At 37.5% G+C, this 12485-nt stretch overlaps 1 protein-coding gene across 2 annotated transcripts in view; it reads left to right on the top strand.

Annotated features, from left to right (window-relative positions):
• CAPZA2 (capping actin protein of muscle Z-line subunit alpha 2) overlaps window positions 1-8862 on the top strand; it is a gene marked incomplete at its 5' end in the record, with an annotated part of 33670 nt that extends 24808 nt beyond the window's left edge. For both annotated transcript variants that reach the window (XM_082310157.1, XM_082310156.1), the window contains 3 exons: window positions 3035-3106; window positions 5747-5809; window positions 6712-8862. In XM_082310157.1, coding sequence (XP_082166283.1) covers window positions 3035-3106; window positions 5747-5809; window positions 6712-6852 — 276 coding nt within the window. In that variant the 3' untranslated portion in view covers window positions 6853-8862. The remainder of the gene's footprint in view (window positions 1-3034; window positions 3107-5746; window positions 5810-6711) is intronic.
• Between the last annotated feature and the right edge of the window lie 3623 nt (window positions 8863-12485).

Raw genomic sequence — 12485 nt, forward strand, 5'->3', positions numbered from 1 at the left:
TCAGGGACTAGAATCTTAGTGCAGTTTGGCATTCAGTGTAGTACTTTATTATTTTTTTACAAGACATAGAGTCAAGTTCTCTTTTCCTGCTCTTTTTGTGCCCCCATGAGTTTTGCGGTTCCTTACTGCTCAGTGACTTGACTTCAGAAGGAAGATGCAATGGAATGTTTTTCTAGCCATAGCCTGAGGCTAGGATGTTATTTTAGGATGTGGTAGCTGTGTTCAGATCCACCCAAGCAGGGGGCCTGAATCTGATTTCCCTTTCTGGGGCGAATTCTATAACAACTGGAATGATAGTCAAAGTGGGGACAGCCATTATTATTACATTGTCAGATCAAGATGGTCATGGTAAGCACCCTAAGTAACTTCTAGGCTTCTCAAGACGTTGGGAGAATCTAAGTAAACTGTCACTTAAATCCAGTCTGCAGCAAAACAGGCATTTTCTCCACAGCATGCACTTTTGGTTAAATGTCTTGAGACATTAATTTTCCAGAACAAGCAGGCAGGTGTCTACCTAATTCTGCGAAAGGTTAGCCCAGTAGCTTAGAAAATAGCCTGAATAGGGAATTTAGTCAGGTTTTAATCGGCACCTCAATTTGGGCACCAGCTGATTTTGTCTTTTATTAGTCTTTCACATAATTAATCAAGACATTGTTTACATTCACTAAAGTCTGTGTTTTGGGGAGTGATGAAAAGTTTTACTTTTTTTGCTTGTATAGGAACTACTTGTTTCACCAAGGAATTTTGAACTCAGTTTCAAATTTTTAGAAATTGTGTACAATTTCTTCAGTGTATGTGGGAGTGCTCCCCTTCCCCTTAACAAACAAAGTGCCTTTTTTTTTAAAGAGCAAAATCATTTTCTAGAATATGAACTCACCACAACATTAGTGAAGTTTCAGAGTACTGAAATTTCAGTGTTATTTGCAGAATCTTTAACAGCAATACGGCCCTTGCCCTGTTTCTGCTAAGACTTTTTATGAATATGTTGGGGAAAATTCCAGCATCACCTGCTGTCTTCAGGTGTCTTCAGTATTTTTAAGGTCACTTGCACAACTTCTTCCTTTTTTTTTTTTTAAAATTCTGTTGTTAAATTGTAATATAACAGAGTCTCAACTGTCTTAATCTCTTCCATTGTTTAATTTTCTTTTAATTATCTGTAAGGGGAAAACTGCAACAGCAGAGTCTTTTACTAAAACTAAGTCCCCGTGGTGCTTGACGTGCTCCAACTGTGCATGGAAACAACTGAAAAGTGTACTGGTTACTAATTTTATCTCTTAGATAATTTGTTATTCTCATCCCTCCTTAGTTAACCTTTCCAAGAGGTTCTGTTCATAAACATCATCCTTCTTGTAGTCTTCTGAACCCAGACCTAGCATTCTAGAAGGATGTCAGCAGTGAGGTATAGTACAGAACAGTTACTTCTCATTATTTTGTATAAGATATACCACATCCCAGAATTAGATTTGACTCTTCATCGCTGTTAAGTTTTTAGGCCTGAGTGTTTGTCAAGAATGTGAGTCGGTGAGGCAGATGTTCATGCTGATGTTAGCCTCAGAGTACAGGGGAAGTTTGGCCCCTCTGAAGTGGATTGTGATGGAGAAGGGGGGAGAGTTATACTTCTCTCGGTTCTGCTGTTTTACTGGGAGGTCTCAGAATTTTGCACTGAGTAAGCACTTCTCATCTTTTAGGAACTGGATTGAAAAAGTCTGGCAGAAGTTTCACTTAGTAATGTTTGATTTGAAAAGAAGCTTATTTTATGGTTAGGATGATATCTTTTTTTGAAAACCAACTATTTGACAATAAGCAAAATAAGAATGTAAGATGAATCATAGGAAATAATGCTTTTCTCATATGGGAAACCTTTCTTTTGCCTAAGTATTATAGCTGTCTTACTCTGTGTCGTGTTTTCTCTGTTGTTGTTTATAAAACTGAGGGTCTCTTGCACAGATCATGATCATAATGTGTATGAAATTATAGCATTGTGCATTAATCTCCAAATTAAAATGTTATCTTGCCTAATAGGGCAAGGCACATATTCTTCAATTCCTCATAACATCAGCTATGTTAACTTTATCAAAATTGTAAAAAATCCTTAAAGATACGTTTAAATGTCAATGAGCTGCATAAGTCTTGTGTATCAGTTTTTGTGAATGACTACATGTAACTTTATGTATGCTTCCTTTTTTTTTTTTAAGTTTTCCAACAGTTGCATTAGAAACTGAGTGTTTTCAGATCCTTCCTAACTGAATTTAAATGTACTAAAGCTAGCTTAGGTAGAGTTTTTACTGGTCGTCTCCTCCTGCAAAATAATTAAGCTGTTCTGTAGATACAACATTTCAAGAGTAAATAAATTTCATTCTGCTTTGCTATCTAGCCTTGGCAGACTTTGTCCCAAAGAGCTCCTTTGTCTAGATAAATACCAGCTTTTGTTATGAGCCATATCTAACAGAGGAAAATACCAAAACCAGCAGATCTAGACAGGAAAGCTTAATGTTGCACTGTCCCTAGAAAACAGTTTGGATGAAGCAAAAAACCAACTTCACAGTATCGTGAGCCTTGCCAAAACTATTCTCATTTTAAATGTGTCTTCACCATTTCAAGAGTTTCTAGTACGGTCACGTAAACAGTATGTCATCTTCATGATGTTAATCAAAACCTTGGTTTAGTGGTGGACGTGGCAGTGTTAGTTTTACGGTTGGACTTGATAATCTTAAAGGTCTCTTCCAACCTAAATGATTCTATGGTTCTGTGATTCTAAACTTCTTTGCATGAAATACTACTTAAGGCACATCAACACAAAAATGTTTCCAGAGTATCTTCTTTACTGTTCCCCCTCAAAAATATTTAAATAGTACAACGTTTTGGTTTTCCTGTTTGTTTTTGTTGTTCTGTAATGTTGTGTGTGTGTGTGTGTGTGTGTGTGCTTGATTCATATAGGTTTGTTATTATAATAAATAGTACAATAGTTTGATTTTCCTTTATGTTGCTGGTCTGTAACATTTAATATGAGGTTCTTTGTTTAATTTTTCTGTAGGTTCACTATTATGAAGATGGCAATGTTCAGCTGGTGAGCCATAAAGACATACAAGATTCTCTAACGGTGTCTGTAAGTGAACTTTTAAAGACCTTAATGTGTATAGTGAATTGACTTTTTTAATTTAAAACAGAAGCAAGCTTAAAAAAACTCAGAAGTCTGGAGGCTAGTTCGCTCTTCTGCATGAATGGGAATTAATGTTCTAATTTATAAATATTTTGTATGTGATATTTACTACTTTTACCTAATATGTAGTTACTGGTTTTTTTAAAAAAAAGTTTAAAAAAAAAAATTAACGTATGCTTGCATGTGGCGTATATAAGCTCAAGTAACTTTGATTGTAAATCGTTAATTAGCTTGCTGTCAGTCTTTCTGCACTTCTGTTGTATTTAAACTTTGATCTGCAGAGTGACCTGTAGAAGTAATTTTTGAATATGAAGGAGGTTTGAGTTATAACAACACAGTTTAGTACAGTCTCTAGATTGCCTCCTTTGCTCACTGGGAGAAGACCAGTATGCTAAAAATAGTAAACAAATGCTACCAGTTGAGAAGCAGTAGTGGGTATTCTCCCTTCATTTCCTCCCTGTCTGTAACTGGTGCTGTCAGCCTCTTGCTTTTCTGTACAAAAAGCCCTTTCAGAGATGCTTCAGCCTGAGAAGCGTAACACTATATTTGAAGCATAATTTTATTCAACTTCTTTCCAAATGGATCATTATAGCAATGAGGAGCAGACAGAAATAAAAATTGTTTGGAAATAGTACCAGTTGTATTCTTTTCAGAGCTGGTAATGTTGCGACATGAACAACTACTACTTTTGAAATAATGCTCTTCTTGCCTACTGTGTTTATAAACAGTAAGATTTTCTGTTGGAGTGTTCTTTAATAAAACTTAAGCCAGTGCAGTTAAACTGGCAAAGGGAAACTGTAAAAGTGAACAGTAGAGGTATTTTGATGATAATGACTGGTAGTGACCAATTTGGCTCAAAAGCTCAATTCATCAATAAAGAACATTGTTTGTTAATATAAAGCAAGGCTTGTTGGCTTTTCAGTTGCAATAGCACCATAAAGAATGGGGGAGTGTGGTGCCAATTGATAATGCTTCTGAAGCTGTAGGTATAAAATTACTTTTGACCCCCTAAGCGAAGGGATCTGTTTAGTCTTTCATTCAACTAAGAGTTGCTTCAGGGAAGATTATGTGGAAGAAGTTCTCCTTTCAGTAGCTTTTGCTTCACTTTCTATTGGGAAGAAACTTAATCCTCTTCCGCAATTTAGTAAAGCGGCAGAAGACTGATGAGTAGAAAAACATCTTTTACATAACTTTCCTACCTCCTGCTAGAACAAAAGCAAGTATGTTGCTGGTTACCAATTTTTAGCCTTGGCTTTGAGCTTCATAGAGGGAAGAGGCTGTACGGGCTCTTATTTCACACAGAAGGAATGGTAGGTAGATTTAAAGGAGTCCCAATGACTCCTCTTTTTTGTTGTACAGCAGAGAAACAATTCTGAGCCATCAATGGGCACAACTGAAATAAATGGCTGAAGAGTTCTCTTCTTGCTGGAGCTATGAATCATTTTGCTGAAGGTTACATTCTTATCCCTAATTTCTCTCTGAGCCAAATAAGACCTCATAGCCCTGAATACTTCCTTTCATTAGCAGAGCCTTTGAAATCATTGCCTCAGTTCACTGAAAAGTCAAAACCCTTTCATTTGTTCTACTTGTTCTACTTGCTCTCTGCCTCCTCCTTCATCTCTTCTTGTGATGTCCAGGAGCACTTTCACAGCTGCTAGCTGCAGTTTCCCTGAAACTTTGAACGAGTTGTAGTTGAAGCTGCCATAGCTTTCTCCCAGTCTTTGCCTCTGTAGGAACAAGGGATCATGTGGGGCAAGAATGCTCCTATCTTTCAACAGCATCTGCAAAAGCACCCTTAGGAATGTCTCCAACACGAAGTTGGAAGTTTCGAAATTCATGAACCCTGACTTCCTTCTTGAGACTTCTTTCAAGCACGTCAGCTAATCTGTCTCCAGATTGACTGATGGGTAATTTTTTTGTTTTTGCAACAAACACACACTTGAACACTTGAGGATGAGGCCCAAAGCCAAGAAACTCTTTATCAGCCATGAAGAAATTTGGACACTGTGGTGGGTTGCACCCTCTTTTTTGCAAGATGTACTTGGGGATGTTTTTAGAAGGTCAGGTATATGAAGTCTAGTGTTTGCCTCAGCTTAGTCTCCAGATTCAGAATGTTTAGAGGTGAACAAATTTGTTTTGGTTTTTTGGTTGTGTTCTGTGTACTTCTGGGTTAGCTGGGGTTCTTTAGGTTTTCCTGAGTTTGTACTGGAAGTTTAACACTGATAAATGTTAATATCCATACTTTGCATGTTTTCAGAGACTTGTGTGTAGGCATTCTCATATTTCCAAATGCTGTTCTGTTCCATATTTTTTTATCATACCATAGAATTTTAAATCTAAATATCTTACTGAGCTCCATGATAATCTTTATGCTTGTTGCAGTTGGACTGTCTTTATTTTTTAATATAATAATAATAATATAAATATAACGTGGCATATGCCATTTGAATGAATGTTTTGTTCAGTAAATGGTCGTCTTCTCATGGAGTCTGCCTGACGTGTCTCATAACTATAGGAAAAAACATAATCCAACTGGTCTTAGAATCTTGCTGTACATCAGACCTAATTCAAATGCTCTTTTTCTAGAATGAAGCCCAGACAGCGAAGGAATTTATAAAAATCGTAGAGGCTGCAGAAAATGAATATCAGGTATGTTGGAAAGAAACACTGTATCCTTACTCACATGTATAACCAAAGCTAGTATTCTATAATTAGCTAGCTTATGATAGTAAGATAATGCAGTTCCATACAAATATAAATAGATTGTATGCTGCTATTAGCTGTATCCTCCCTTTCCATACCTCTGGTGATTGCACTCACCTACTTAATGTTACGTTAGAAGTCATTTTTTTGAGAGCAGAAAAACTCCCAGCACGATCAAATATCAGCAATTCTGATCTCTTTCAGTATTAGTGCATTCCTTAAGTGGAATTCTTTTACAGATTCTGTTTGGAGGCTACTCTGTTAGACAGCTTTGCTAAATATGACTATAAGCGTTATCCATTTCAATTAGCCATTTTAAAGTTAGAAAAGTTTAATTGTACTAGATATCCTCTGTAGAAGTGGATTCATGTTCATTTAGGTCTTGAACATGAGGTAAATTTCAGACACCATGTTCTGTCAGTTTTAAAAAAATGCTCTTTAATAAAAATTTACTAAGTATGTATCATACGCCTTATATTCAGGTTCATACGATGTTGTGGACTGACTCTACCATCCCCACAGGAAAAACAGTGGAAGACTTTGGTGTCTGAAATTAATGATGTATGAGCTAACTCTGATCAGCACTTTATTCAAGCCGCTGATTAACTATACACTGCGGTTTGCTGAAACACCTAGGCTACAGCCAGGTTTATTGCATCCGTCTCACTAATTTTCTTCACATAGTTTCAATCTAGATCTGGCAGCTTTCCTTCATAAAATATTATTTTAATTTAGCATATTTTTATTAAGCTTGTTTAAGAGGTAACAGACAATCATTTAACTTTTTATATAACATTCTAGTTCTGTTCTTCATGTGTCTTTGTTTTGTATGACTTTGTGTTTAACAGACTGCTATCAGTGAGAATTATCAGACTATGTCGGACACTACTTTCAAGGCCCTACGTCGACAATTGCCAGTTACCCGCACCAAGATTGACTGGAACAAGATCCTTAGCTATAAGATTGGAAAAGAGATGCAGAATGCTTAAAGTGAACGTTGCATGACTGGATCATTTTAGTGTCCTTGTAGACAAATAAAAATTATTACAAAAAGTATTCGGAACTGTCGCATCACCCAGTCAGCATGGGCTTTTGCCATTGAAAATCACTGTAAGTAGTTTGGTTAGAGCACAAAGCTTAGCTAATTGACTTTTTTCCTTTTTCTTTCTTTTCAGAGGGTTGCAACTTCAGTATAGCTGAATATCTTTCTTTAGAGTTTCTGTTGTACCTTTATTTTTTTATGATAAAGAGACCATGCCTTTAGTTTTCAATTACATGTTAAGAACAGTTTGAAAAATATTTTCGCATATGATAACCCTTTCTCTTGCTTTCATGTGAAATGGACAACTTCCAAAATCTGCCGGATTCCTTGTCGAGATCAGTAATGTGACCTCTAGGTCAAGGTCAACATGGAGTTAGCCATAGGTGCTGTTTTTGAAATCATCTGTCCTTTCATTGTATGTAAAATTGGGAAAAGCATTTTCTATGTCGTTTAAACCTTTCAGAATACTTATTTAGCTAACTCCGTGGTAACTAAATTTTTTTAAAAAGAAAAGGCCAAGGTTTAATGCTGTTTTAAGATTTTGAAATTAAATAAAAGTACTTATTTCAGAATTACATTTAATGCTTTGTTCCTGACAGTTACTTAAATGAGCTCAAACTCCATCTGCCCTTGAGGTTTTTTTATCATAAAGCCACAAATGTATTATAATAAGGCATACTGTAATATATATAATAATCCTGTACGCATTACTATGTCTGTAGGTTTATTTTTTCCTTGGATTGAAATGTACTAAAATGCAATGTGACATTAAAATGCAAATTTTCTATTTATTTGAGTATCAGATTGGTTCCTGATATAGCCTATTTTTGGTGTTTCTATATGTTTTTAGAATACCGCTTAAAACAGCCACAAACTTGTGGCCTATTGACTATTATCTCAGTGTATTTGGAGATTGTTGTAATATCATCATCCATTGTTTCCATCTGCATTTAAGAAACATCTACATATGGAAGTCTGCTTAAAACAGGTATCTTTTAGCTTCCTATTGGCTACAGAGGATGGAAGAAATTACAAGACCAAAACCAAGACATTTGTCTGGAGAATACTTTCCCTGTCTGATATATGTCATATTGAAAATGGACATCAGGTATCTAAAAACACAGATTTCATTACAAATGCTGTATAATACTTCTGTGAAATGCATAGATTTCATTTTTAATTGGATGAAAACCTGTTTTAAAATATGCTCATGATGGAAAATTAAACAGCTTGGTTTTTTTAGAAGGCAGGTATTTATGCACAGTCCTAAACCAGTAAAGCTTACACAAAGGTTTTATATCTTTGTTTACATCATGATCCAATTAATTACCTTAAACTGTTAAGTTACAGCATAGCAAGAGAAAGAGTTGAGACTTGTACTGAGTATAAAAATGTACACACAAAGTAGTTTACTGTTTGAATTGTAATAGCAATACCCCTATATTCTGTTCTTCAGTGCTCTCTTATAAAGGGGTATAGAATTAACTGAAGTTCTTGAAATTGCTGCTACTTTACAGTACTAAACTGTATAGTAGAAGAGCGGGATTTGTTCTGCCACAGTCTTCCTGGAGAGTTGCCCTCCTAATTGTCTCTGTAGATCAGCTATTGAACCATGTTGTTCTTTAAAAGGAGGCTTATAAAAGCTGTATGTAAGCTAATAACAGATGCTGAGTCACTGTCAAGTCAGTCTGTCAATCTTAACTAAGATCTAAATACAAACCTTGTTTGAAGAATTTCTTCAACATATATAAGAACAAGCTAAAAAAATAAAAGACAGTGCATGGACAGTTAGGAGAACTGTTAAGGGGCAACAACAGTGCAAATAACTTTTCTAGCTGTTAGAATATAGTGTATGACCGAAATCAGCACTGGCTAAAAGTCAGAATGCTATTTTTCTTACCTGAAATAAAAAGCTAATTTTAAATATATTCCTAATAAAGAGGTGTTTTACTGTAAAGTACTCTATTACTGTGTTTCCCTCTCTGTTCATTCAGTCCTGTGATAGTCTTAATTCCTTATCTTCAAAGAATAGCATCCTACAGGTTCAGTTCTACCAGTAGGGTGACATAAGTAGATTTGTATTACTTACATTTTTTTCCTCTTGTGTTAATTTTTAGTCTGTGAGATAATTTTACACCTTGAACGTCAAATTTATTAAGTTATAGCTTCAATAAAGTGATTTATAAGTAAATCAACTATTCTGTTACTTTTTCGCAATGGTATGCTGTATCATATTTAGGGATAATGACTCCCCAGATGAAGCTGACCCGAGTATCAGCTGAGGCAGATGGCACATCTGGAGTTCTTGATTTCTCTCAAAATTTTGGATGTCACTTGCCCTTTATTTTTGTTTCTACCCCTATCCCTTTTAAATTGGACAACTTTAGAGCTTGCTTGGTAGGCTTTAGGGTATTTTGTGTGGGTAAAGCACTTTCTCTGAGAAATTTTGCTGTGGCAATTGTCTTAATGTGAATTACTATTTGTTTATATTCTATTTTTAAATATAAAGACAAGCTTTGTGTTGTGGATTGTTGATGTACTAGACATTATGGCTTGTAATATGGACTTGTAAAATGCTTGCGTTTATGAAGTGTATTACATCTTATGCGTCTCAGTGCTCCTTTATACGAAGGAATTTTTAACTCATGCAAGTAAGCAATTGTTCTTTCTGAACATCTGCAACAGGAGTGACAATTCTGCTTTCAATTTCTCCTGAGTAGCCCCTTTTTTGTATGTCTGTCTTAATTCATACTGCAGGCAGAATGAAACTTTAAAGTCATTGTAATTTTGGTTACATCACTACTGCTTCTTATGCTCTACAGGCTGAAAGCAATTCTGCCGGCTGGTTCAGTTGGGAGCACTGCAATGCAGTTCATTAGTAAATGGTCATTCAGCCCAGGGTTAAAAGTATTGTATGAGACTGCACATCCTAACAGATGTGCTCTCTTTAGGGGATGACTCCAGCCGCATCTACGGCAGTGATGTAGTTTGTGCAGTTTGGGAGTAAATGCCTCGCTCATCCCCGCTTGCCACATACTGGTTTGGCTGAGAAGGCAGTCTCGGTGCTTTTGCATTCACTTCCTTTGCAGAAATCTAAACTGGGAACTGAGCTCTGGGTGTGCACCAAACGCCCTGCAGCTCCTAATGGTGGCCTGTGTCCGTAGCGGTGGTTTCCTTCAGGCAGCTGGAAGCCACCTATGCATTGAGGATGCCTGGAGGATCAGGCTAAACCTGGCCTTCAAATTTCCAGACTCTATGTACTGTTGGCACTGAGTTTGAACATCATCTGTTTGATTCTATGGATTCACTCCTATCATACTGAATTATTTGCTGACACAGACATAGCTTCTGTTGCATTCGTTTACTGGAAAGACTGAAACTGTTCTTCCTCTGATGCAACTGTAAACTAGGTTTAGATTAAACTTAGTTTGTTCATAACCTTGAAGTGTCAATTTTTGTGTGATAGTGTCAACTCTGAACTCTTTTCCCTTTTCAAAAAAAAAAAAAAAAATTTGCATCATATTTAACCAAAAAAGTCAATTTTTTTTCCACAGCTAAAGGAAAGGAACTGTGAATATGTACTTTATTCCTTCTGTGAAAATGAATGCTTAATACTTGGTAGGTTTTTTTATTAGCAATATTTTCCTCTGGTACTATGATTGGCTTACCTGTAACAGATGTTGCTTAGCATGATGTTATCTATGTGTTCATCACAAGAGAGGATAAGAGCAGTAATTGTTGCCTTAAAGGATATTTTCTGTAAACACATTTAGACTTTTCTGTGCATCTTTTCCTTGCAAATCAATAAAGTTGTGCAGGGGCAAATCTTAGGTTTTTTCCTCTTAAGTCAAGAGGAGCATGTAGGGACTTATGCCTGACTAGTTGTAGTTTGAAATAACTTCAGGTCTGAAACAGCTTCCAGCTTACAGGGTTGTAAATGTGCCTGCTAAAGTAGCATTTGGTTGGTTAGCATGTGGGGGTGTCCCCCCAAACCAATAATGACTTGTGCTTAATATTTTTCAATGTCAAGTGTATGCTGAGTACAGCTACTGTAGCCATGAGTGAAAGAATTGAGAGTACTGCCTCTAATAAGTAGTTTCCCAGTTTGAGTTACCCTTCAAGATTATTTCAGAAATTACTTAGGAATGATAATGTAGAAGGCTGAGCTACAGCTTTGGCACAATGTTATGAATGCAAGACAAGCAGCATTGTGAGGAGGGGTTCAGAAAAACATGCTCACGATCTCTTTCTTAGCATGTAAAAATGTCCTCAGAAGGATTGCCGGTTACGGTGCAACAGCCTGCTAAGGCGAAAGTCACCTCTCGTGGTAACACCTGGAACCTCGGCTACTCTCCTCAGATGTAGAGAAGAGAGTTTTGGTCCCATGAGTTAAAGAAGGGACTCGGTCTCCCTGGAGCAAATGTTCTTACAACTGGCTAAAAGAAAACCAGGCTATCTCCTCTTTTGCAAGTCAGGTGTTTATGAACGTAACTGAAAAATCACAGCCACAAGCTCTCGAGTGCAGGAAACACTTACCTTTCACTCTCTGGGGCTGCAGTGGATTTAAAATGCTTTCCTTCCGCCTGCTTGAGCTGCCTCCCTGCCCAGTGTGCTGGCTTTCTTGGGTACCGGATGGTGGTGTGTGTTGTCTTGGACTGGGCGTCTGTTGCAGAAGTTGGGTACTAACAGTTAGGTCCCCAAAGGCAGAAATGTTCAAATTCTTGCTGTGCTGTGAAGGTGTCAGAAAGGCCAATGGTGCAGCAAGGGGCCCGGATCTCAGCCCTGGGATTTGGCATGCCGTCATGCTGCCTCTTCCCAGGTAAGGCAGTCCATCCAGTTATAACGCAAGGTGTGCCAGTAAGACTATAAGAGGTACAAGAATGTGATCTATTATGATTTTCCTTAAGGAAGAAAGGTGCTACGTGTTTCCACTCAACCAAGTCTCCTGTTCAGCCTGAGAGTAGGAGCCTGGTGCTGCAGCTCTGAGGAGAGGGTCAGTTCAATTCAAGCTGCGCTCCAGGAGCGCAGGTCTGGGGCAGGCTGTCGGAGCACTTGCGACAGAAGTCGCTGGTACACAGTGCCTGTGAGCTACGGCCTCCGCTGCCCGCCTGTCTGGGTACGCGTGCTGCTCCCGAACCTGTGCTTGCAAATGGCAATGGTGTGCTTTAAGTATTGCTTGAGCTGCTGTTCTTGTCCCAGCGCAGTCTGTCTGAACCCAGACAGAACTCCTGAGGGTGCTGCTCCAAATGCCCTGTGCGCCTTCTGTTAATAACCTGTGATTTGTATAGTGACCGAGCAACTCTCTCTTCTCTGTTGGTCTAACTGTGCAGTAATAACTTCCACATCATTTGGAAATTAGGGAAGGAGGCTTGGAAAAGGAGTAAGCTAATTACAAAATAAATCAATATTCAAAAGATGAACAGATTTTTTTTAATACATTTTCAGCTTTGCTGTGGCATTTGAGGTTAATGCCTGCACAAGCAAGTGGCATAGAAATCTGAGCTTTCAAGAACCATTGGCAGTTTTAAACTAAGTAGCAGGAAGAAAAATCTGCTTCCTTCTTTCCTTTTACATGACGCT

Source organism: Platalea leucorodia (genome assembly GCF_965183815.1).
Source record: "Platalea leucorodia genome assembly, chromosome: 4".
In the NCBI taxonomy this organism is placed as follows: domain Eukaryota; kingdom Metazoa; phylum Chordata; class Aves; order Pelecaniformes; family Threskiornithidae; genus Platalea; species Platalea leucorodia.